General features: G+C 34.4%; 3 protein-coding genes across 6 annotated transcripts; all 3 read right to left on the reverse strand.

The window, feature by feature from the left end:
• Nucleotides 1-963: 963 nt before the first annotated feature.
• On the reverse strand, nt 964-2,782 carry LOC121264983 (berberine bridge enzyme-like 18). Its single transcript, XM_041168406.1, has one exon. The coding sequence runs from the start codon at nt 2,768-2,770 to the stop codon at nt 1,157-1,159; it is 1,614 nt and encodes a 537-aa protein (XP_041024340.1). The 5' UTR covers nt 2,771-2,782; the 3' UTR covers nt 964-1,156.
• A 3,615-nt stretch (nt 2,783-6,397) lies between these two features.
• On the reverse strand, nt 6,398-24,869 carry LOC121264988. Of its 2 annotated transcripts, XM_041168412.1 has the most exons (10): nt 24,071-24,869; nt 9,564-9,865; nt 9,200-9,438; nt 8,874-9,083; nt 8,588-8,680; nt 8,127-8,222; nt 7,385-8,009; nt 7,161-7,198; nt 6,874-7,026; nt 6,398-6,727 (listed from the first exon to the last, which is right to left on the reverse strand). In XM_041168412.1, the coding sequence occupies exons 2-7, from the start codon at nt 9,790-9,792 to the stop codon at nt 7,695-7,697; spliced, it is 1,182 nt and encodes a 393-aa protein (XP_041024346.1). In that variant the 5' UTR covers nt 9,793-9,865; nt 24,071-24,869; the 3' UTR covers nt 6,398-6,727; nt 6,874-7,026; nt 7,161-7,198; nt 7,385-7,694. The 2 variants fall into 2 exon arrangements, with proteins under 2 accessions (XP_041024346.1, XP_041024345.1); XM_041168411.1 differs by having other exon boundaries at nt 7,161-8,009.
• On the reverse strand, nt 12,849-19,704 carry LOC121264987. Of its 3 annotated transcripts, none has more exons than XR_005940587.1 (6): nt 19,319-19,704; nt 18,051-18,121; nt 14,338-16,843; nt 14,145-14,232; nt 13,252-14,053; nt 12,849-13,157 (listed from the first exon to the last, which is right to left on the reverse strand). XR_005940587.1 is itself a non-coding variant. In XM_041168410.1 (6 exons), exons 4-6 carry the CDS (start codon nt 15,192-15,194, stop codon nt 13,559-13,561), a joined length of 1,440 nt encoding a protein of 479 aa, XP_041024344.1. In that variant the 5' UTR covers nt 15,195-16,843; nt 18,051-18,121; nt 19,319-19,436; nt 19,533-19,704; the 3' UTR covers nt 12,849-13,558. The 3 variants fall into 3 exon arrangements, 2 of the variants coding, with proteins under 2 accessions (XP_041024344.1, XP_041024342.1); XM_041168410.1 differs by having other exon boundaries at nt 12,849-14,053; nt 19,319-19,436; nt 19,533-19,704; XM_041168408.1 differs by having other exon boundaries at nt 12,849-14,053.
• Nucleotides 24,870-26,467: the final 1,598 nt, after the last annotated feature.

A 26,467-nucleotide genomic window follows, 5' to 3' on the forward strand; every position in this document is an offset into this window, starting at 1 on the left:
TCAGTTATTTCTTATAAAAATGACTATTTTCTGCTAAAATGAGTTTATTTTCATCATAAATGGTCATTTTCGTCACAAATAATCCATTATAAATTCTCTTTTTTATTCTACTTAAGGACTTTATTAATTTTAAAGTAGTTCTCGTACGGCCTTTTCTTTAAGAAGAAGCTGCTTAATTAATATATTTTAATTGACAATACTTTTAGAATTCTAGATAGTAAAATACCCTCAAGTATAGATATATAGAACTCGTATTTTTATCTAAAATTATTTTTGTATACATCAAATTATAAGCCACCTAATCATTTATTTTAATCGCAATTAATTTATCCACAAAAATATATTGGACAATGATCGTGGATTTTTTCTGCCTTCTGCTGCCCATATGTCAACTTTTTGTTGAAAAGGAAAGCATTTTTTAGCGGCGCGCTGCTTGTGACGGGCAATTGTTAGAGACTTTCTCTGTAGCTCTGAATATTATATATAATCGAGGCTAAGGCATCGTTGATAATAATATTAAATTGGACGAGATAAGATAATTTTAGATGAGTTGAATAAAATATTATTAGAATATTATTTTTTAATATTATTATTATTTTGTAATTTAAAAAAATTGAATTGTTTATTAATTATATTTTGTATAAAAATTTGAGAAAATTATAAGGATAAGATGAGATGAAATTAGAGATTTATGTATCCAAGCAAGGCTAAGAGCTGGTTTTTTTTTTTTTTTTTTCTATATATAAATTCATTCATTGAAACAATAAACAAGTCCTTACAAAAGATTGCTTTTATCAAATCAAACGGCTTGAGATACAAAGGAAGGAGTATCATTAATTCATAACCACCAAACCAACATATCAAAATATATAATTGACGTAAATGAAAACTATATATATTATTAATGGAATATAAACATGTCACAAAATACAATATATATTTTCTTTATATATATATATATTATATATATATATATATGCATCATCAGCAGACTATATGCCTCAATTTGTGGAAACCCTTTTATTTTACAATGCACATAAAATATCGATAGATATGGCCTTTATGATATGTGCTTATTAAATGGAATAATAGGAAAAACGAGAAAGATAGAGGATTTATTGTTGAGTACAATATCTTCAGTAATTAAAATCACCTCTCACCAGGATGAAAGAGCAGGGATGCTTTGTTCATTCCTGAAGAAATTAGTGGGATCGACCATGGTCTTCACACGAACCAACCTGTTAAAGTTACTCTTGAAATATTTAGTACCCCATATACTTGCCCGTCTATAGCTTGTGTTGCCTTCCTTACTATTTGTTCCTATGTCAAGGTCCCTGTAATTGATGTATGCAGCTCTTGGTGATTTTGAAACATAGGCAGCCATGTAACTGTAAAGCCTCCTGATCCAACTTATATGCCTCTCGGATGCCGCAATTCCTTCTTCTTCCCAATGCACGTCGTCTAGGATTTTGTAGATGTTACCAACTCTATGTGGGAAAGGAAGTGCAGATTCTGAGATTTCACTCATTCTTCCCCCATACGGAATCATCACCAAAATTGCTTCCTCGGCCTCTTTTTCGTAAAATCTCTCCCAAATCCCTTCCAAGCCAACTTCTGGAATAGGTTCCATCACGTAGTCAGATTTTGCTTTGAAAAAATTTGGTCTTGGTACAGAAGTCCTGCTTAGCAGTACATCCAAGGATTCCCCACTTGGAAACCTGGCGAAGTAGAGGATAGATTCAATCCAGCTCATTTCAGTGCAATCTTCTCTTACCAAACCCAGTTCAGGGAAGCTTTCTTGCATCAACGAAAGGAGATTATCTATCCCTCCGAGATACAAGGACATAAATGAAGCTTGTATTGTTCTCCTCCCTTCTTGGCTAGAATTGGCAACACTTGAGTTGACGAGAATGAATAGGTCTTCATCAAGCTTGTCTGCAACATATTGCCACCGATGAACAAGCTTGGTTGCATTTTGTTCCAAGTTCCTATTAACTGTGAATACAGTCACAGTTGATGGAACATGAACCAGATTGATTCTCCACGCAACAATGACTCCAAAGCTGGCCCCTCCACCTCCTCGAATGGCCCAAAATAGATCTTCTCCCATGGATTCTCTGTCAAGGATTCTGCCCTTAACATCAATCATTTGGGCGTCAACAATATTATCTGCAGCAAGGCCATATTTGCGCAACATGGTGCCGTACCCTCCCCCACTGAAGTGTCCACCAACACCCACAGTCGGGCAAACTCCTGCCGGGAAGCCAAAGTTTCTACTTTTCTCGGCAATCCTATAGTATACTTCACCGATAGTGGCACCGGCTTCAACCCATGCAGTGCCATTTTCTACATCAACATTGATTGAACGAAGATTTATCAGATCGATAATGACAAATGGAACATAAGAAACATAAGAAAGGCCCTCAAAATCATGACCACCGCTTCTAACTCTTATTTGCATGCCATGTTTTTGGGAACACTTAATGGTTGCTTGAATTTGGGAGACATGCAATGGCGTAATTATGACTAGAGGTTTCGGGGTGGCAGGTGTCGAGAATCTAAGATTTTGTATGGAGAATTCTAATACAGATGAATATGAAGAATTGGCGGGGGTGTAAATGACTTGAGAAATTGAGGAGGTGGAGTTTCCAGCGTGAAGGGTCAGGCATTGAAGGAAGTCTTCATGAGTGTGAGCCGAAGTTGCCCATAAAAATGAGAAAAGAAGTGTAATAACAAATGGAATAAGCACTGAAGAGATAGCGGGCTTCATTTTTGTTTGCGTTTCTGCGCTAAAAACTGGATGCGAGCTTCCTTATTTATAGTGTTATGTGGAGATATATACGTAATTTGTTGAATACTTGGAAATTAATGTGAAAACTGTACGTACAATGGTGCTTATAACAGCTGTTGCATGTAACGTACATATTTTTTAACTCTGCAGCAAACCATTCCATCGTGCATCCAGCTGATTGGCGGAAAGATCACGAATTGCCATAAGTAATTTCGTACATAGAAAAAGAGAAATTTCGTGAACGTGGTAAAGTCCTAATTACATGGCGATTTGACAATTACATAGAATTTTGACAAACGTCTCTTAAAACTTGCCAGCAAAACAAAACCAACAGCAAAACCACTTCAGGTTCACCAGTTCAGGCCATAGTTTCTCGAAGAGTTATCATATACACGTAAGATATTACCCAACATATTATACAATAATATTATAAATTAAAATATTTTTATGAGATGTTTTACAGAAATATCTCTTATTTAAAAAAGAATTATATAAAATATTACGTACAACAATATCTCTTATTTTTATAAGATATTACGTACCTTGCAGCTTGTACTAGTTTAGTTTGAATACCAAAACTATCTCAATCATTTTCATCTCATTATTATAATTTTTATAGAGTTTTACATAAAATATAATAAATAATTCAACTTTTATAATTTCAAACTACAAGAATATTAAAAAATATACATTTTAACAATATTTTATTTAACTTTTACCTAAAACTATCTCGTTTTATCTTATCTAATTATCCAAACCTCACCTTAGCCATGCGGTGGAATAGTCGTCAAAGCTTAGCCTTCGAAAATGTCACAATCTGATTCTAAATTTAACCTCATCTCATCTCATCTCACCATTACAACTTTTTCAAATTTTCACACAAAATATATTAAACAATTTAACTTTTTCAAATATCAAAATAATAATAATATTAAAAAATAATATTCTAATAATATTTTATTCAACTTTCATATAAAACCATCTCATTTCATTTCACTATCTAAATCCCACCTAAAAGGGACATTACCATCTTAATTTCTTTCTTTCTTTCTTTCTTTCTTTCTTTTTTTTGAAAGGATTACCATCTTGATTTCAAACTAACCCGTTACGTGTAGTAAAAGTATGTTTAAAATAGTAACTAATTATGATTTTGACATGTAAGTTTGAAACGTAATCCCGCGTGCTTGGATCTTTCACTTTCATCAATCTTATTAAAAGTTAGTAAAGTGATAACTACACAACCGGCCTTTTTATAATCATGTTTTAAATAAATGAAATTTTTATAGAATAATTATAAAGATATTATCGTCTTGCAAAAATACCTTTATTTTAAATCGTGATTATGAAAAGAGTTATAATACTACTTATTATCCATATTCTCATCATCTCATAATATACTGGCATTAGATGATTGGATTATTTATTATATTTCATTTGTGAATCTATCATTTAATGCAACATAAAAAAATAAATGGTGAGTAGAGTTTTTTTTATAAAAATGATTGTGCTTATTGTTACTGAAATCATGATGAGAAAGTCATCTCAATGCATTTTTACAATATATATATATATATATATATATATATATATATGAGATAGAAATGTTACAATGAAGTCTTTAGGCTACGTTTGGATAGTGAGAATACCTGAGAAGTATTGAGAATGTTTGTGAATAGTAGTGAAAAAGTAATGAAAAAGTAATAATAGAATAATAAATAGTAGGTAAAAAGTAATGAATAGTAAAAAAGTAGGTGAAAAGTAATAATAAAGTAAAGAATAGTAGTGAGAGTACTTGAGGTACTCTTGGCACCCAAACGTAGCTGCCTCTAATTGACCAACGTGTAATTTATTATTTTTGTCATTCTAATATATTTAAACATTATGATAGAAGAGTAAAAATAATAAATTACATATTGATTAAGTGAATGTATCATGTGGTATATATAAAACTTCTATATAAAATTTTTCATATATATATATATATATCGGTTTGCATGAGGATTTGAATTTTGCATAATGCACTGATGATTAATCTCTATAAGGACTTTTCAAAGGTCAGTTCTGAAATTTTCATTTTCATATAAATGGAAAAAGTCCTGCCCATTGTAGAATTAGCATCTGACACGTATGCATGCCTAATCCTTTCGTGGTCCGCAACTCTTTCCAAGTATGAGGAAATTCAGAAAAGACAAAATGTTGTAAGGAACTTCCATTGAAAAATCTCCGTGGAATAAAATGCATTCTCATACGGTTTAATTACGTGCCGTATTTATATTACGTGCCGGCCCTATATTTCTATGTTCTTGATTTTTATGAATTCCTTGTATTTATCATTAGTTCCTAACTAAGGATTCATTTGGATAGTAAGTTAAGATGAGATAAAATATTGTTAGAATATTATTATTATTTTGTTATTTGAAAAAACTAAATTATTTATTATATTTTATATAAAAATTTAAAAAAATTATAATAATGAGATGAGATGAGATGAGATAAAATGAAATGAGATAGTTTCTGTATTCAACCGAGCCCTAAATGCATTCTCATACGGACAACTTTTGTACTCAGGTTATGCTTATTTTTATATTAATAAAATCGTTGAGATTGATTGCAGTGATCAGTTGACAAATATAGATTATCACTTCCCATATATCGCTACATCGAAAGATAAGAAAGCATGAGCAGATATGAACTCTAGATTAAAAAAAAAAAACATATATAATCCCGCATTAATTGAAGATAGTGGCGTACGTATTTTGCATCTCAAAAATGGGATGAAAGGAACCAAATTGTTAATGAATAAAGCTAGCACATGAACCTCACCAGCACATTCGTCAGAAATAAGTAGTGGATGGTGGTTGCTGGATTAGCGGCCAAAGAATCCGATGGTGGGGATACATTTATGGTAGTGGTACAGCTTAGGCCTGGGGGTTGAGTACTACTTTGCCCACCCCAGGCAGCCCACCCCAGGCAGCCCACCCACTCAACCCCTGCCTGGGGTGGGTAAGGTTGTCCTCCCGCATCCACTACAAGAAATAAATTTATTTCCGGCGAATAAAATCGCCGCAAATACTACCAATTTTCGCCGCAAAAATCTTATTCCGGCTAAATAAGTTTGCCAAAATGTCGCTGCTTTTAAACGGCCAAGTAAGACATTTTGTGCCGATGTTCGAAAACGGACAGAAATGTTGTCCATTTCCGGTGAGTATTACTCGCTACTCGCCGGAAATATCATCTATATCGCCAGTAAAGGCTTTTAGCATAGTTGCTCAAGTCTATTTCGGCGACTACTAATCGCCGGAAATATAATCATTGCGGCAAATTTAAGTCGCCAAAAAACTTCCATTATTGGCGATAATTGACATTTGCCAGAAACACGAAGTCAATTATTTGCGGCGATGATATAGTCGCCGTAAATAATTGCAAATAATGTCTACTATATTAATTGCTATATTTATTTTCGGCGAGTTATGTTCGCCGGAAATGGTTTTTTTGTTTTTTTTCAAAACCTATTCTATTTGCTTGAATTTTGTCGTGGTGTTATTTTCCCTAATATTTGTAATTTCATAACAGATAATTGCTTGCTAATAAATTATAAATACTATATTTGGATAAATTTATATCTGATTGCACATATATATTATATGTCAACATCATTCAAATAACCTCGACGTACATTTAAAATTCACCAAGATTTAAGTGTACGTTTTACATAATACCATCCAACATATCACAATGGAATATAAATTTACAAGTGTTTTTTGTTCAAACTATAAATGTCTAACAGCAAGTTGCCTTCATGAATGCACCAGCTTCTTCATTGCAAGTGTTTTTCTTTCTAATCACCATATTCAGCAAGTATGGGAAGAGTTGAATTTGGTTCACCGATTTTACTTCAAGTGCTTCAACACAACTGTAAAGAAATGCAACATATTTCTGCAAAAACATAATATTCAAGGCCTAAGTTACAAGGCATTCAATTAATAAAATATAGCATCTCTAAATAAAATAACCAACTATGTATATATTATGTACATATATAGAACATGTAGAAACTCTGACAATTAATACAAGGGTCTCACCTGAAATTGGAGCTACCTTTTACATGATTCAGAAGACTAATGAGTCCATTTCAGAAAATCTCTAAGTACGCTAGCTCTTTAGTCTGGTATAAAGCTAGCTTCCAAAATCACAGTACCCAATGTGAGAAAAATCCAACACTTGGCAATTTGATCCTGCCAAACAAAGTACGCACCAAAAAGAACAAATTATATAGGTGAAAAACCATATGCACTTATGATTTTTTTATATGAGAAGTACATAATTTGCGCTTATTGGAACTAGTAAATAGCAAGTCCGCTGCACTCACCCAAGGTGATTTCTTCTATGATATCTCTCATTCAGCAACTTCATTGACCAAACAGAAAAAAAAAATTTCAGAATAATGATGAAACAAGTTATTTATTCTTAGTCATATAGATGTTGAAAGATACATAAAAAGCAACAATGTCAGAACAAGAATAAATGAAAATCTGTAGGTTAGTCAGGTACTAATAATATTATTAAAAGGCTACGTATGTATTGATAACTTACCTTGCTGTAGCAATTTCATTGTACATTGATGACCAAGAACTTCCAATGTGCATGTTGGTGGCAAAAGCAACGTACATCGCTAGACAAAAGCTACAAAATATCCTTAACCAAAAAATATACTACCTACCTCACACCAGTAACTGATGTACAAAAGAGGAGGTTCTGGAGATATGTGAGACATGTGAGACATTTTCTTGTTATATTATTTTAACTTTCATCTCCTTACCAAAATTGACAAAAAATTGTTACTCTCAAATTTAGTAACTGGCTATGCAGGTCCCTGAGTCTCTCTATAAGACTCTCCCTGGGTCTACCTCTCTAACTCATATCTCTCCATAAACTTGTCGTACTTGTCTTGTTTCTCCATTAATAACATGACATTCACTCGTAAGTCATCATGTAAAGCCTTATAATGTGCAGCTTTTTTCTCACTTCTTTCTGCACGTTTAGTTAATTCTACTATTCGGGCATTAGTTGATTGTCTAGATGACTCGGGAATAACCATCTCGCTGAGACCCTGTACATACCCTAGCCTGTGGCCCAAAACTTCCTTAGATATTGTTGTTGCAGCCTCCTTAGTTCGCTTCTCAGGCTCCAGCTCTGCCATCTTTGCTGCCATCTCGTTCTATCAACCATTGGAAAACATCACATAGGTTAATTGCTCGTAATATGTACTTAGCACTAAAAATATAGACATTAGTTTTTCTCAAACATCATGGGATTTTACTTAATTAACACTCATATATTTCTCTTCCGTCATGGGAGTCACAAATTTGTCATTCTTCTTTGACCACCTGACTTCTTTAAAGAAATCAACCAAATTCTCCTCGTTCCCAGACTGCAAATAAAATAAATTACACACTAACGTAGATTGAATATATGAACACCATTATGGAGTACAAATTAAAAGCGTACAAGTAGCTAGCATTCACAATGGAACTCAAATCTGCAAGATAAAACTCTCATTCAAGCTATCAAATTAATTGTTGGGATTCGACTTACAAAGTAAAAACAATAACGATTGTTGAGTGTTTTTTCTGTTTTTTCATAACTAAATGTGCAAGTAATTATATTAGTCATTGATATATAGAGAACACAAAAGAAATACACAACTTTGAAGAAGCCTAACATATCACACAGCACAAAGAAATAATAATGTTACATACAGTCGTTGTGCATCTTGCAACCAAAATGGAGACTTACCCTCATCTCCATTAGCCGCACAAATGACCTTCGCCCAGCCGTGTGATTGTTTTGTTGCTTCTCCCTATTACTTTTATTTCGTTCAGACATCCACTGCAATCACATAAGACATGATATACATTTATTGAATGTAGAGGTGTCAAGAGGATTATATGACTAAAAACATAAGTGGATATAGTTGACTATTTTAACAAAAACTAACCGTTCTAACTAACATTTAATACAGGTGACTATTTTACCAAAAAATTCCACAGCATGTTAATTAAGTATACGACTGCCAACTTACCTTAAAGTCATCGCTTGAATATCGAGCACATAACTTTACCCAAGTGGCTGGTGTCACCAACGGTGGCACATTCGCAAGTGCTTCTTCATTGCTCTCATATTGCTTGTAGGTTCTATGTAAATCATAGCGAATATGATTAAACCGCTTGCGTAGTGTCTTCGTAACCGTATCACGATGGTTCTTCTTGGTCCAGTCGAGGATGAAGTTAGCCTACAGACAAAACATCAAGAGTATTAATTATAATCTCTCAGCCCCGAGTTTTACATTACCAATGTTAGGCTTTCATCTACTCTATTTGAACATGTATTGCATTCTCCTACTTTTACCTGAATGCGTGTAATTAATTCTTCCTTCTCATTAGCTGGTACATCGTGCCAGCTAGCATGACTCAAGTCCACATGGTGCTTGACCAACCAGGTAACCCTTGTAGTAAACAAGGTAGCGTTTTCACAACAAGGTGCAGTTTCACCGTCCTTTATCCTCAAGGGTATCTTTCCATACTTTTGCACTTTTTCAAACTCTGTGCTCTTTGCAGCTCCTCGCCCATGCTTCTGGCGAAGTGGTACTAGGTTGTTTCCAAGAGTGAAAATGTCATCATAGTTCAATAATTAAACTAATCAACATGTTAAACATATAATGTAAAACAATATCCAAAATGTAAAACAATATAAATCTAAATTAGATTAATACTAGACGGGTTTGTGCTTAGTGACGAATCAACTGCTGGCATGTCATTCGGTTCTGTGCTTGGGACGACATTAGGTGGATCGGTTAAGTCATCTGAGCTTGAGGATGAGTCATCTCTAAGATCCATCGCAGCAATGGGTACTTTATTCCGAACTTCATCATTGCTCTGAGATCTCCCCCAACCGTAGCTCACGCCGCATGATCGACCTCTACCTCTTCCAGTTATCGGCATTGATGAAGCACGCTATATAAACAAACTTCTAGGTGGTGTGCTTGCCAAAAAAACTGAACAACCAATATTATTCCTGCAATCACACTAAAAGGATACAATTATTTATATATGATTATACTTTAGTTTAGAATATTACAATCAGTTCATCATCATGCTACTATTTGTTTAAGGGAATGGTCCAAATTAACCAAGACATTTAGGAAGTAATGCCTCCAAGTGTGCTGACATCACAAACTTGGCCAAATTGGCAAAAGATAACAAATTATATAATTCTCAAGCAAATTACACATCCATTCAATGGAAGATCCCCTATTCTTGAAGTAAATTGCACACTGCTAACGGCCGGGGTACTGGAATTGTATTCAAGTTGTAGTAATCTAATTAGATCATTCTTTATGCAAATGATCATGCCCGGCCTCTCAAACCCAGTAAAATTACAGAATATATATATATATATATATAGAAGTATCCAATTAATTTGGATAACCATGACAAGCTAGCTAGTTCATATATACTCAATAAACATGCATAATCTAGTGATCATCAGCTCATGCTTTATACACATGACCTATATATAAATATATATGTCTGTGTGTTTGTATGTGTGTAATTCACTGAAACCCTTCATGAGTTTTTGGCTTCAACATTCATGGAAGCTCATGCATCATGCATCATGCATGGGTCTTGTTTAAAATATAAAAACCTAATGATCTTGAGCAGATATTAATTATGATCCGTTAGTAATGAAAATCATAATCAGATAGTTCTGATCTCAGCGCCAACAATATCCCTTGTTCCAGTCAAAGAAAAGAAACAAGATGATAACTTAATTACCATGCATTTTTGTACGTGAGAATTGTAAAACCAATTAATTAGCTGTTTTCAACCTAGCTAGCTAGCTAGAGCTATATCTTGAATTAATACTTGCATGGATTACAAAATAATCTCGTGATTGAATGTAGATCTAGAGTCTGTCTCAAATATAATGCTTACGCATGAGTACTACTACTTTACCATGCAATATAGTATGCAAGCTACCGGATATTATAAATGTACGTCTAGTATAGTAAACGAAAAGAAAAAGGAAAAACATTCTTAATTTTTAAGGCAAATATGCATGCTAGTACGTACTTGCAGACTGATTGCAAAATTGATCCCTAATTCGCTGCAAATACAGTTCAACCTGTGATATTATGCAGAATTAACATGAGTATAACTAGTAGCTAGTGTATGCACTGGTCACCTCTCTCTCTCTCTCTCTCTCTCTCTCTCTATATATATATATATATATATATATATATTATATCTAGTGTAAACTATGAAGTATTTTAATTAATTCAGTACTTGTCAGCATGATATATAATCTGAAATGATCAAAAGACTGATCAATATTTTACACTATATGTATTATATCTATTAATCTCAAGTGTAGTGGAGAAGATCATATTCTCCTTAATTAATGGGGAAGATGTCTCAAAAATATATATGCAGCTTGATCAGTCATTGATCAATGAGTGTATATATATATATATATATATAGAGAGAGAGAGAGAGAGAGAGAGAGAGAGAGAGATGCTAGGTAAAAGCCTTATATATGAAGTTGATCTTGTACATGATTCTCTGCCCTCTTTAAGTATTAATATTTTTGGCACCATTACTCTTTATTGGCTTAAGCAATGTCACTCACACAGTATGAAACATGAACAAGTTTAATATATAACATGATCAACTCAGTTAGTTATAATATGTTAATTTTAAGTATGATATTGCAACACAGGCGATTATAATTAGGTCATGCACATGATATTGTAGAAAGAGGAAAAAAAATTAAAAGTCCAATATCTTTTCTAATGTCATCTAATTTAATTATGCAGTAATATTCAAATTACAGAATATATACTAGATCATATATATTTTAGGCAAACAAAACTCTGAGTGATTTCTAAGATCATGAAGCAAATAGTGGTTAGTTTTGTCCTGATTGGTGAGACAGTTTCAGGAGATTATCAAAGCAAGGCATGGTTCAATTCGTAATATCCAATTTAATTATCATAAGGTCCTCAATTAATTTGAACAGTTTTGAAAGTTGTTAACGCGAGTAGGTAGTACTGCTACAATAAGTCAATAACGAATGTACAATATCCTATATATATATATACTAATTTAATTTCAATTTGATATTGCCTCTGAGCATATAATTAATGCATGTGATGTGACATGATATGATGGGATCAAATTAATAGGAACGTACGTATATATAAACTACTAGTACTGTACACCCAATGGTAAATAATTTGTTGCGGCATGCATGCACAGATCATCGAATTCCAACACATGCGGATTAGGAAATTTCAACGTGGCTAGCTAGAGAGGTTCATGCATCAATATTTACCCTCATTTCGATGGCTTTGTACAAGGACGTTGTACATAATATATAATAAAGTCCAGCTTGGAATGTTGCTGGAAAAAATAAATAAAAGGCTGCTTAACTGTTTAGTTTGTGACCAATAGTAGTACTACTAGAACCAACCAGAATAATTAATCTTTAACCTTACTTTCAATTTCAAGGACGACATAGACATCAAGCAGCAAGCTGCTAGCTAGGTTACGACAAAAGACAACTATATATAATGATGATGATAAACGAATTAGCAAAACTCAAAACAGCATGAAGAGACTGCTAAAATTCTAAAGTTCGAGTTGTCTGTCCTAGTACTCGTGATCATGTATATATATGTGTGTATATATATATGCAAGTGACTTTTGTTTTGCAGCGCGCGCAAGTGATATATGATCATATATATATATATATAATATGGTATTTCTAATTGATTAATGAGAGGGCATACATACAGTGAATGAACAGTTTTTGAGGAAGAAGTACTTGGAATTAGTTCTACAGTGAGATCAGTTGAGAAGGGCATGAAGAGATCATCGATCGGCGAGAGACTCAAACTAAATATATAGTAATAAAAGCAAAACATATTGAAGCTGGAATGATATGATATAATAAATATTTCATGGATAAATATTTCAAACTAAATTATCATGTGTCATAAATATTTTTACATGAAGTTAATAAAAAGAAGACATCAATTGATCATGGATAATATATAGTGGCTAGCTTCGATCTATCGATTTCCAATGGCCTCTAATTAATAATTTGCTTATGCTGGCTAGCTAATTCTTCATAAATTAACCAGGACATTTAGGAAGTAATGCCTCCTAGTGTGCTGTCATTACAAACTTGGCTAAATTGGCAAAAGATAACAAACTAAATAATTCTCAAGCAAATTACACATCCATTCAATGGAAGATCCCCTATTCTTGAAGTAAATTGCACATTGCTAACGACCTTGATGTTCCTGCGAGAGACGGAAAATATGGGTCTTTAATTTGAGAAATGATATTTAGGATAAGCCAAACAAAATGGGTTGTATGGAGACACAGTGTAATTACCAACTTTGAAGTGGCTAGTTCATCTCATCCTCTGAGAGACTATCTTCTTCTATGCTACACTCCACTTCGGTGCTGTGAGAAGAACTATCTTCACTTGTATCGTCATTGATAAACCCCCTCTCAAACTGGTTGCAATTTGACATTTGCATTACCGATGTGTCAACTTCAATCTGCTCCGGCTCAACATTAGGCCTGTGCATGTTTGTTTGCAGTGGAATGTCATCAGCATGGACATTCACGTAAGCATCGCCAGAATTATCCACTTGGTATGCATCAACGTTGCTAAAATCAGATGCATCATCTTCAATTAGGGGTTTTCGTGGAAGGTCATAGTTGGACCTTTGACCTTTTGCACTATATACCAATCACCACGGATGCTGCGATTTTTTAGGTAAAACGCTTGCGACGCTTGGCACGCCAAAACAAAAGGGTTGTCCTTATAAGCTGTCCGAGACATATTCACACTAATAAAATGTTTTTCCACACGTATCCCTTGTTTGGAATCAGAGATGTCGAACCATTCACATTTGAATAAGCAAACACAACGCCAACCCATGTAGCGGATTTTCAAAATGTCTATTAGTCTACCAAAGAACTCAAGCTTTTCAGATTCTGGTTGTTCACTAATCACCATGACACCTGAGTTTTGGGTGTGACGATGTTCTTCACGATTTTTTGTGTGAAATCTTATACCATTGGTTATGCAACCTGAATAGGATGCACCCCAAGGGTTAGGACCACATGCTAGGGCATATAGATCCTTCGAAACTTCTCCGGGATTATCAGCAAGCAGACTTTGAATCTATCACAAGTTGAAACAAGGAACCGCATAAAGTAAAGCCAAACATATTCAAAACTCATATAGGGGTGAACTTCTAAATGAATTTCCCTACATGTGACTTGAACCAATATGGGAATTTTGCAGCATGCATACTATCGACATCATCAGGATACTCTTCACTGACCTGCATGTAGTGCACACTAGACAAAAGAACTCAAGCGGTTAAGTATGTGTAGGAGATGCAACGTAAATCAGTATCTTTAGAATTGAAAATTACTAAGTTGGTAAGTAGTTTGGTTACTTACTTAAGGTATAGATCAATCTCTGTGCAAATATTAAGAAGATACCATCTGGCTTTTAAGAAAATGTTATCGTCTAATCGGTGACGTGAAGCAAAACCCATGGGGCGCACCTTCTGTGAAAAAACACATAGTCCCTCTTGTACACCCTCATCTCCTTCATCAACATTACGTTCGAGGGGATTGAATCTAGTCTCGACATCGTGGAGGTACATGGAACAAAAATTCAAGCATTCTACATGGATATAGGCCTTGGCTATTGAACCTTCCGGGCAGGTCTTATTCTTAACATATCTCTTGAATTTTCCAAGATACCTCTCGAAAGGATACATCCACCTATATTGAACTGGCCCTGCAAGCAGAGCATCACGTGGCAAATGGTAGGCTAAGTGCACCATTACATCAAAGAAGGTAGGCAGAAAAACCATCTCAAACTTACATGTTCTAGCACACAATTCTTTGAAAAAAGTGCTTAACTCAGTTAGTGCCAATCGAACATCTTGGCGTAAGTATCCAGAAATTGCAGTAGGAAGTAACCTTTGCATGAAAATATGGCAATCAGGACTTTTCATCCCCGAGATTTTACAATCAGGTACACTAACACATTTGGCAATGTTTGAAGTGAATCCATCTGAGAATTTCACACCTCGCAACCAATTACAGAAACTAGTCCGCTCAGCTCCATACAACATATAACATGCATGTGGCATACTAATGCGTGTATCATCCTGAATAAGGTGTAACTCCTTCCTTATATTGAGATTGGAAAGATCACGACGTGCATTAGGATGATATTTAGTTTTTCCAGAGATATTCATCAAAGTTCCTAAGATGTTGTCACAAATGTTCTTCTCAATATGCATTATATCTAGATTATGTCTAATCTTTATAGTCGACCAATACGGCAATTGAAAGAAGATACTTTTTTTGGTTCAATTAAACTCGTCTATAGTATGCTTTCTTTTCTTTATGCCTTTACCAAAATTTACATCAAGAATATCTTGAAGTTGAATCAGTATATCTTCTCCAGAATACACCGTAGGCAGGCCGCGATGCTCTGCATAGCCATTAAAAATAGTCTTCTTTTTCTTTCTCCAGATGTGGTCCGGTGGCAAGAATCGGCGATGACCCATGTAACAATTTTTTGGCTATATGTCAACCACATTGAATCTGTTTCTTCCTTGTACAATGGACATGCCATATTCCCCTTAGTGCTCCACCCGGAGAGGTTTCCATAAGCAAGGAAGTCATTGATTGTTCACAGCAATGCTGCATGCAATCGGAAAGTCTCTCTAGCGTTTGCATCGTATGTATCAACACCATTATCCCATAGATCAATCAATTCATCTATCAGAGGCTGAAGATAAACATCGATTTCATTTTCCGGTGATCTTGGTCCAGGAATCAAGAGTGAAGTGATAAAAAATGGATCTTTCATGCATAACCATGGGGGCAAGTTGTAAGGGACAAGAATCACTGGCCATACGCTGTAAGGCTTAGCCAAATTATTAAATGGGTTGAAACTGTCGCTAGCTAAACCAAGCCTGATATTTCTTGGATCTGCCGCGAACCAAGCATGCTCTTGATCAAATGTTGTCCACACCTCAGAGTCAGCTGGATGACTTAGAATACCCTGTTGAATAACGCGCTGATCCTTGTGCCACCGTATATCAGCTGCTGTTTTCTGTGACATTAACAATCTCTGCAACTTTGGCTTCAACAGGAAATGTCGTAGAACCTTTTGAGGAATTCGTCTTTGCTTACTTTCGCTGAATTTCCACCTTGGGAGTTTACATTTCGGACACTCATCTTTATCTACATTTTCCCTCTAATAAAGTATGCAATCATTCGGACAAACATGTATCTTGGTGTAAGTAAAGCCCAGGCCTTTTTCCAAGTTATGTGACTCTTGATATGAGTTTGGCAAAAGGGCATTGGGAAAAGCTGACTTTTGCAAGTGACAAAGCATGTCGAAAGACTTTACACTCCAACCACCAAGTGTTTTGATATGCAGCAACTTGACAGTGAATGATAGTTTAGAATACTTTGTACAACCTTCATAAAGAGGACACCGGGAATCAGCCAACAACTGGTCGAAAGTTGGCGATGATTCAGGATCAACCGATGGCGGACCCTCAGTATGGAATGACTAAGTTATGGGAACATTAGGAAATGTCCCAGCTCGAAAATCTTGTAACATAACATCGATGTCATTGATGTAATCATCCTCTTCTTGGGGATCATGTAGATCATCATCATCATCACTTATGATTAAATCTTCCTCCTCGCTATGGAAAATCCACGTCGTGTAATTCTTCTCAATACCTTTAATGAACAAGTGTCTTTCTACCTGGCCTATAGGTAGGAAGTAATTATTTGAACACATGACACATGGGCAACGAATTTCGTCACTAGTAGCATGAGATCGGGCCAAGTTAATGAACTCCTTAACTCCTTTAGCATATTCCTTAGATCCAAATTTATCAGTGATTTGCATCCAACTCTTGTCTATCTAGAAACAAGTAGAGGAGGGGAAGTTGTTTAGTAAGGGATAAATTCAGCACAATGCCACATAGAATAATGTAAAGTAAGGGAAAAGTTATTTAGTTGGTTGTGGCTACCATGTCCGGGTGCAAACCGGCATATGTATTTAAACTTATAAGCATATATATTATTAGAGGTGTGCAATAATAAGCAAAAGCAAAGGTACTTGTAGGTATGAACATAAGTAGTAAGAAAGGGTGTCAAGAGTGTATATTATTTTGTTAATTAGAACCTGATTAAGGTAATTCCAACTCCAACTCTACTCTTGATGTTAGATCATTCCTCGTCCCTCTATGTCAAATAGTCATATCTTTCCCTATTGCATACCTCTGTTATAGTACTTTATGGATTTATACCAAATCTACCGTACAACGAGTTCATTAGTATCTTGTACCCATATGCCATTGCTTCATTACCAATTATCTTAGCTTCTTGTCTTCTCCCGAAGAGGGATGACACAAAGTTGTTCATCCTCCTATTAAGGTAAGTCACTTCAATCCCGATTACTTATGATTAAGGTAATTTGCATGGGCAAGTTATACCTATCCAAGATATATTCCTACAATTATATCTAGCTAGCATTGCTCAAAGAAACTAAATAGCAAAAATCCATATTAAAAACAGAGTTCGAAAACAAAGAGCTAGATAAAAATACGCCACTTGAACACCATTATGGTAGATGTCAGCTCAATGTTCATCAGTCAACCCAAATAATCAGGAAGAAGACATTGACCCTGAGCACGACTAAAATAACATGCTCTACAATGGCCAATTAGTATATTTTTCCAGACCATGTTATATAGAAAGCCAATGACGGAAAGATAATTATAGTTTTTTTTTTCATTTATTGCAAATATCATCACGATAGACACCACCTTACTACAATTTCACTTGTTCCAAATTATGACCCAATTGTTTTCATTAGGAAACAACATATTAAGAAATCAATCTAAAAGTGGCTAAAAAAGTAGTCAAATGTTGTACATAAACAGCTAAAACTCCAATATCACACTCACATAAAAACAATTCTTTTTCTTTCTTTGGGAACCAATACGCAGGTTTCTGCTTTTCCAAAGTACTTTAATGACAGTTCATTTCAACTCCAAGAATAAAGTTCTCATAAAACCAACCTAGTGGTTGCCTAAGTTTCACTCAATGGGGAAAGAATTTCTTACCCAGCCTTCCAAGAAAACAAGATGAGATGGGATCAAATCTTCAAAGGCAGCAACCGATAAGTAATCAATTCCTACATTCCATAATGGTAAATGTGTCAAAGCAAAAGAGATTCATATATATGCATTATACTCATATCCCAAACTTTAAGACTTCTATTAGATCATCACTTCAGACTTTAATTCATGTCCATTTTGTGGGGTTTTTTCTTTGAGGAGAAATGCTTGGTCTGTATAGAAATCTTACAAAAACTTATAAACTGACATGGCTTGACATGAGATATCAGATTATAAAGCTTTCTAATTGTGAAGTAGATCTAATAATTTACATGATCAAGTTATGTTAATTGGCAAGTTTACTTTTATAAGATATCCGTGTAAACCTTCTCATTATATTATCAATCAAGGCATAAATTGCATTTTGAGCCTTGAGGGAGTGTTTGAGAGAGTATTTGATCTTTAAGATTTTGGTATTTGGTCTAACTTTCATGAGCAAGGAATATCCATGCACCGAAATTTTGTATCGAATTATTATTTTTTTTAACTTAATGGTTAAGAAAGTATTTTTTTAATGAATTTGTAGGTTTTTTAACAAAAACAAATGTTTAAAAAAATTACACAATTGGTAGAAATCATCGGTGGATTTCCTCAGTAGCTCTAGCAGCTGCCAACCTCAAAAAGATCTTACTACAATAAAACAACCAGTACTGATCAACAAGAGGAACCACAAAATACATGGCCAAAAACAACCACATTAATTAAATAACTTGGCCACAACTCCACCAAAAAACAAACATTAATCAATCGCCACTGCGCCACTGCAGCATCGGCTCCACAAGGCCCAATCAAACAGCTGCCACAGTAAATGCATTCACCCTAATATATACCAACCAAGCAGCATAGAGAGAGAAAGAATTCAAAAGCTCACTCAAGCCAAATAGGTTTGTGACAAACTTAAATCAATAAGATATGAATTAGTTAATTCCCTTTTCTTATTAAAATGCCAAATGTTGTTATATGTAGCTAGTCATTTGCAGATCATCATACGCATGTGAATTATTTAATATGAACTACTTTTGCACGCTTGGCATTTATAATTGTCGATTTCTACATGTTTTGACAGTTAAACACCAGCACTAAAAAAATCTACCCCATCTGATTTATATTTGTTCACTCCCTTTGACTCTCCCGTCAAAGTCACCCGACTCCAAAACAAAGACACAATCATGGATGACATTAGGTTCCATGGGTAAAGCAAGAGAGTATCTTACCCAACTAGGAGTGGTGGTGGGCTGGATTTTCGTGGGCGAGGTGGCGCTGCAGCGAGGATTCGACAGAGCGAGGCAACGTGGCTGGACAGGTTGCGGCGGCCTCCACTAGTCACAGTGACTGGCTTAGTACGAAGAGATAGTTATTGAGAGGGAGAGTCGGAACCGAATACACAGATAAAGATCGAGACAGATAGAAGAGGATTTAGAGGCTTACCGGGGTTTCATAAGTAGCGGAGGAGCTGCACAGCTTGTAGAGAGGCGGCCTAACCACGGAGAGGGAGAATTAGTGAGACGAGGATGGGGGAGAGAGAGAAAGTGGAGCTTTTAAGTTTTTGGGGGTGGGACGCGTGGGGATTTTAGGGGGAAGGAGAAGGTGAAGGAAATAAGGGTTTTTGGGGGATTTTGGTTTTGGGAGGAAGACGGTGCGTTTTGTTTTCTTTTTCTTTTTTCTTTTTTTTGGTGCATTTTCTGTTTTTTTTATATATATATTTTATTAAATATGACAGACTCCCAATTTTATTAATTGTCCTCATCTATGGCGGAGGAAATGCGTTTAGCGCCTATATTTCTTGTAATGATTATAATAAAAAAGATGATAAATAAAATATCTCATAAATAAATCTTTGTTGCTCTCCAGCCAGCAGATAATAGATGTTCTTCTCTGATTGCATATAAAATTTCTTTGCAAGCCTTTGGGTGATCATGGATGGATGTTTTAATTGGTGTAGATTGATTTATACTATACTTAATTATATTTTATAACTTCAACTTTTGAATATTTTGATAACGTTATATATTTGAATTTGTAAATGCAAAGCCCTATACAACCCTCATATATAGGACATCTTTGTATCAATGAAAGTTAAGTTTCGCATCTTCTATAGGGTTATTGAATGAATTTTATTATTTTAGAGAGTTGAGCGACCACCTCTTGCATATATTTTGAGATAACTCGGCCAGATCCCGTGTATGAAGACTGAAGAGAAATAAAATAGAGGGAAGTAGAACAAAGAGAGATGGTCGTGTGGGAAACACTCTAAGCCATCTCAAATCGACGTAGACGGATCGACGTCCATCTCGGATTGGATGGACACTCTAAGCCATTGGAACCAATTTTATCTTTTCCACTAGATCTCTCACCTTTCCTTCAAGAATACATGTTCATTGAGTCTCGGCCTCTACTGGAAAGTCAACAAAAATTCATAGCATTTTGTCTTGAAACTTGTCATCTACGACTCAAGCTTTGCTGCGGAAGCCTTCCGAAAGAATTTGCCATAAAATTTAAGTATAATCTGTAACACCCCATATCCAGAGGGTTAGGAAATTAGTTCATGTCATTTAATATCACATCCAAACTATACATGAAGTATAAACTCCAAAGACTCTATCACATAAAACTTAGTTGTTCAAATCAGACGTATACATTTTTCTACAAGAACATCAATGACTACAACATAATTAATTAAGAACACGGCAAAGTACTCTCAATATCCCAAAATAATCATACAACATTAAAAAAAATAATGGAATCATCAAATTAGAGATGTAATTTTTTAAGATTAGGACGTTACTTAATTTGTAAATTTTATTGATAAGATGCAGCTTACTTATGATGGAGGAATATATATTGTATTTACAATTATGAGCTATGACTTTAACTGATATCAAATCCAGGTTCTTAGAACCACCTTATAAGTTAGTCATTATAAGTTTAAATACTAAACTATATATATATATATATATATATATATAAAGTGTAGTTCATAATTTAAAACTTAAGATGGGTAAGCAAACTGATTATCTAGTCGGTCTTCAATATAATGTTCTTAATTGAAATACTATATATGTAAATCATGAAAGTCCTTCATAATTATATATTAAGCTCTTTTGCATTGCCCTTATATATATATATATATATATATATATATTATCTAATTAGAAAAAAAAAAGTCGAAATGGAGCTATTGTCGCGAGATAGTGTAGCCGAAAAAAGTATTTCCCATTAAATATTATTGTCGATACTTAGTAATTTCGCCAAGATATAATCGCCGGAAATGAATCAATTCATCTATAATATTTTAGCTTTAACTCGTCGGAATGAGTTGAAATATTTTTTCTGTATACAATTCAGCCTGCTTTCAACATCAGTTTAATCCATTAAACCATCTGATCAATTATATTTCCTAATAAGCATACAATATCATGAATTAATCATCATTGAAATATATATATATATATATAGATAGATGGTTTAAACATCCCCAACATCATACATTAATGAAAATTGCTCAAATTGAAATTGATGATAGTTTAGTCTAAAGTACTACTTAACACCCCACAATATATCAATATTGTTTTATAGGTGTCCTCCTCTCTTCAATATAGGGTAACTAGAGTTTCCTAAGCAAGCCTTGATCATCCCTTGGAAGCTGCTGGCCTTCGTCATGATCTCAAAATTGCCTTAATCTCAAAACTTCATTCTTCAACTCTTCTTCTCAAAACTTGATGCATTCTTCATTGATGTTAATTGCTGCAAACATATACATTCTTCTTTAGTTCTCAAAGTCAACCACAATGTACATTCATCATTTTCTTCATTTCCATGTACATTCATCATTTTCACAATGTACATTCACTTTATTAATGCTATAATGGCTGCATTAAATAAAGGCAACTGGCAAGCTGATTACATTAAGTGAAACAACATTAAATATATGATTGCATTAAATATATATGATTCCTAAGCAAATAAAATTAACATGAGCATGCTTTTTTTTAATGTAAAATGCATAAAGGAAAACATTAAGTGAAACAAATTTTGAACTAATGTTGTGAGATCTCGAGTTTTCAATTAACTTGTCTACTAGGTTTTTTTTCATGTCTTTTATCTACAATGTGTAAGCATAGGTGCATGTATACATTAATTTTTTAATATAACCACCTATAATGCAGTTAATTGGGTAACTCATCTAATCACCAAAAGAAAGGATAACACATCCTATCTCAGCCTCTAGGTGCAGCATATAGATAAAAATAACCAGGTTAAAGCAATTAAGTTAAAGCAATTCATGTCTAGCAATTATATCAAAGTCATCACAAATATAGAACATAATCAAATTAGCAATATGGATTGGTGAAGTTTACATACCCTCAGCTTAGAGAAATTATATTGCACAGTCCTTATGAGAATAATGACCATCAGGGAACCAAGAGATTTCTGATGAAGGAGGCGTTATTTGTACCATGGAACACCAGGCAATCCCTGTCCACATCATCTAAGTTAATACAATCCCTTTGTAAAGCATAAATGACAAATAAATATAATCCATTTATACATTTTTCTGACCTTAACACCATACCAAGCATCTTGAGGTAGAATAAGGAAGGCAATGGGAAGAGTTTGTTAAGGCCTTCCAGATCAAAATCCTTGACACCACATAAACTTAACATGACAAAAGTGAAAGCAACAGGTGAAGGCCATCTTGTGAGCAACTCCAAATCAATGGAAACTCTTCAAAACATATGTACTACCCCACAAAAAATGTGTTTCCCAATATATATATATATATATATATATATATAGTGTACTACCTCCCTAGTTCTTGTTTACAAAGAGGACAAGAAGATGTAATTTGGAGCCATTGATCTATGCACTTGAGGTGGAAGACATGGCAACATGGCAACCTCCTTAATTCTTCCCTATCCAAGTAATTGGTTATGCAAATGCATCATTCCTATCATTCCCGACACAAACACAAAGAAAACACGACAATCTCATCAGCACTTCAACTTTCAACACACCAATATATTCTTTTGACTTAGAATCTACTAAATTTGTTCTGTCCTATGAAAGATATTAGCTTATCTGTAAGTGTAAGTTGAAAGAAATGAGACTTACTAGATCATCATTTGCAAGGTCGGATGCTGGGAAGCTGAGAAATTTCCTCGTCGGATGCTCCTCTATCAATTGACCCCGCATTCATGTTGTATCCGACGAGGTTGCTAATCATTGGCACGCAACAGCATAGCAGGAAAAATAGCAAAAATGGAAATGAATAGCAAATTGCATTCCAAGCTAGCAGGGAGATGCATAGCACGTGCAGTTTTGGGGCTCGATGGAAGGACCCAAATCGAGAGTCAACTACCCAAACATTACCCATCACAAACCATAATGCAAAGAACAATTCTAGTGAAGTTCGGCATTTGTTCATTAGATGTGAGATCCTGTATCCATTGTAGCAATCAATTAGAAGGCTTCGAAAAGCTCTTGAGTTGTCAAAAACTCTCTGTAACACTTTCACTAAATTTATGGAAACTAGTTTGGGTGTGAAAAAAAATAAAAGCAGCCAATTCATGAGTTTGTATCTTGTTTTTCATCATTTAAATATAGCTGCCAATACGATTAAAACTCTAAGGTGGCCTAGTACAAAATATAGTGACCACCAACCATTATCGAATTGATTTGAAGTTATTTGTTATAACTTGAGGCTTTTATCATATCACTAAGGGTTCATCACTACTAAGTTGTTTGCATAATTCCTCAATAATTTCACCCAAAGAACAAAATCAAAGACTTATCCTCAATAACAGTTGCATGATGTTTTATAACTAGCTCACAAATCTTTGTAATGATCCCAATAGACGAGTTTTCACTATTAGTACAACGCATGGAAACCAATGATTTTGTTTAAGAGAAAAATATAAATGAATCATAGAAGCTGAAAGGGCGAACTGTATGTAAAGCTAGCATACCTAGATTATTCACTGCCCCTCTGCTGTTCCACATCAGAAAGGCCAAAACCATCTCCATGATTGAGATGATGCCGATAGCAGCCGTAGAGTAGCAACAGACTAAGAACACATCCAATATTATAACCAACAATCAATATTCTCATTGGCCAAACAAGCTTCTCCTTGGAAATGGCTATAGTAAATGTTGTGATGCTTATTTGAATCACCAAAACTATAAATTCCATCAGCATCCAAGTGCTTGACTTGAAAGGATTCGAGCTAAGATCAGATCTTGATCCATTCTGGTAGTGGAATACTCTTCTTAAGAAAGAGAACCACCTTGCTCTGGAGATCCTCATCGCCATCCTTACCAAGGACGAAGAAGGTAGAGCAAGAGTAGGCCTATGTCCGGTATTCATTTTGGATGATTTTTGTTGGACTAAAAACCAACTTCCAAACATTTCCAAACAATAAACTACCATTAACCCTTTGCCCATCATATCATTGCAAACAATCGGAATATATAGAATACCAGCATAAGGAAGCTTCAAAATCACAAAGATGCTATTGTTGAATCATGAAAAAAAGTGACTTTTGGCTAATTCGTAGTGTCACGCAATTCATGAGATTTCACAATAAAAAGGTTTAATCAGAAGCTTTTGGCAAAGATTCTAGCTTATTTGATCATGCATGATAATCTTGATTAATGTGAAAAAAGGTTTATTCTGTACTTTTTCTTCAAAAATTAAAAGGAACCAAAAGGATTAACCCAACTAATGAAATTCCTGTACTTTTAATTGTCCATGAAGTTGGTAATTATTAACATATATAAAAGTTGTGGGACTTTTAGCTATCCATTATTAATGATAATGGTTGTAACTACTGATCAACTCATCTTTTTACTGGTGCAATTAGATCTAAGCTGCTCATGATGTATTGGAGATGAATGGATCATTAACATTTAAATGACTAATTATTAAATATGTATGTATGTATGTATGTATGTATGTATGTATGTATGTATGTATGGATCATGGTTATAATGTTTGTTCTCAACCACATTATAATCTAGCTACTTCAATAGCATTTTCTATGTATATATGTAGAAATTAAACTAGCAATTCATGCAGAACATCCTCAGCTACCTCGTGAAAGACAAGAAATGCATGCGTTTTTTCAATCGATCTTCTCATGCATGCATGTGAACCCATAATTCTAGATCACTGATATAATCAATATGTATAATGTTTCAACATCAACATCAAAGACATTAATTTCTATAGCTAACTCAAGCCATTTAGATATATATGACTGAATAATCAATAATTAACAAATAGAAAGAAAAATAGGTCATTAATTCATGATAAGCCTCAAACCCACCCAAAAAATTTAGTTTTATCTAATTACTAGGTAGGTTATATAGCATATATATATATGTTTTTTCAATTAATTTTCATCATTTAATGCTTATGAGAATTAAGGTACATACGTACGTAGGTCTGGTTTCAAAATTAAAATAACTAATTAATTAAGAAGACTGGTCTAATATATATCATTTCCATGAAATTATAAATTAGCATAAAGCTAGAGTTCACTATAAAAACGAGTACGTATTGGAATATTATTGCAAAAATAAAATGGTCAGTTTGTTAAGATTGATATCAAGAAAGTGCCAAAAAGATGCAGACCATCGAATTCTTTTCTGTATTAAGACTTCTGTTTATACATCAAAGCAGAAATGCTTTATATACCGTGTATAATAGGCGGGAAAGAAATATTTTAAATACCTAAGCAACAAAACTAACCTATCTGTTACTAAAAATGTAACTAAAATGTAACTTACTAATAATAGAGACATAACAGAACTAAAACAGAACTAATGGAAACAATACTATCTCTAATACCCCGCCTTCAAGATGGAGCATGTATGTTGATAAGGCCCAGCTTGGATACAAGATCAGAAAACAAAGGAAATCCTAATGGTTTGGTAAAACAATCTGCCAATTGATGATGAGAGGAAACATGAAAAAGCTTCACAACTTCTGCTTGAACCTTGTCACGAACAAAATGGCAGTCTATTTCTATGTGCTTTGTTCTTTCATGAAACATAGGATTAGTTGCAATATGAATGACAGCCTTATTGTCACAATAGAGAGCAACAGCTTGAGAGTGAGGAACTTGTAAATCATGGAGCAAAGAAAGTAACCACACAAGCTCACAAACTGTGTTAGCCATGGCTCGATATTCAGATTCAGCTGAGGATCTGGAAACTGTGCATTGCTTCTTGGATTTCCATGAAATGAGAGATGTGCCAAGAAAAATACAAAAGCCTGTTATAGATCTTCGAGTGTCCTAACAGCCAGCCAATCTGAGTCAGCAAAAGCAGTCAAGTGAAGATTGGAACTAGTAGGAAAAAAT

The sequence above is a fragment of the Juglans microcarpa x Juglans regia genome, chromosome 5D (assembly GCF_004785595.1).
Source record: "Juglans microcarpa x Juglans regia isolate MS1-56 chromosome 5D, Jm3101_v1.0, whole genome shotgun sequence".
NCBI classification, from domain to species: domain Eukaryota; kingdom Viridiplantae; phylum Streptophyta; class Magnoliopsida; order Fagales; family Juglandaceae; genus Juglans; species Juglans microcarpa x Juglans regia.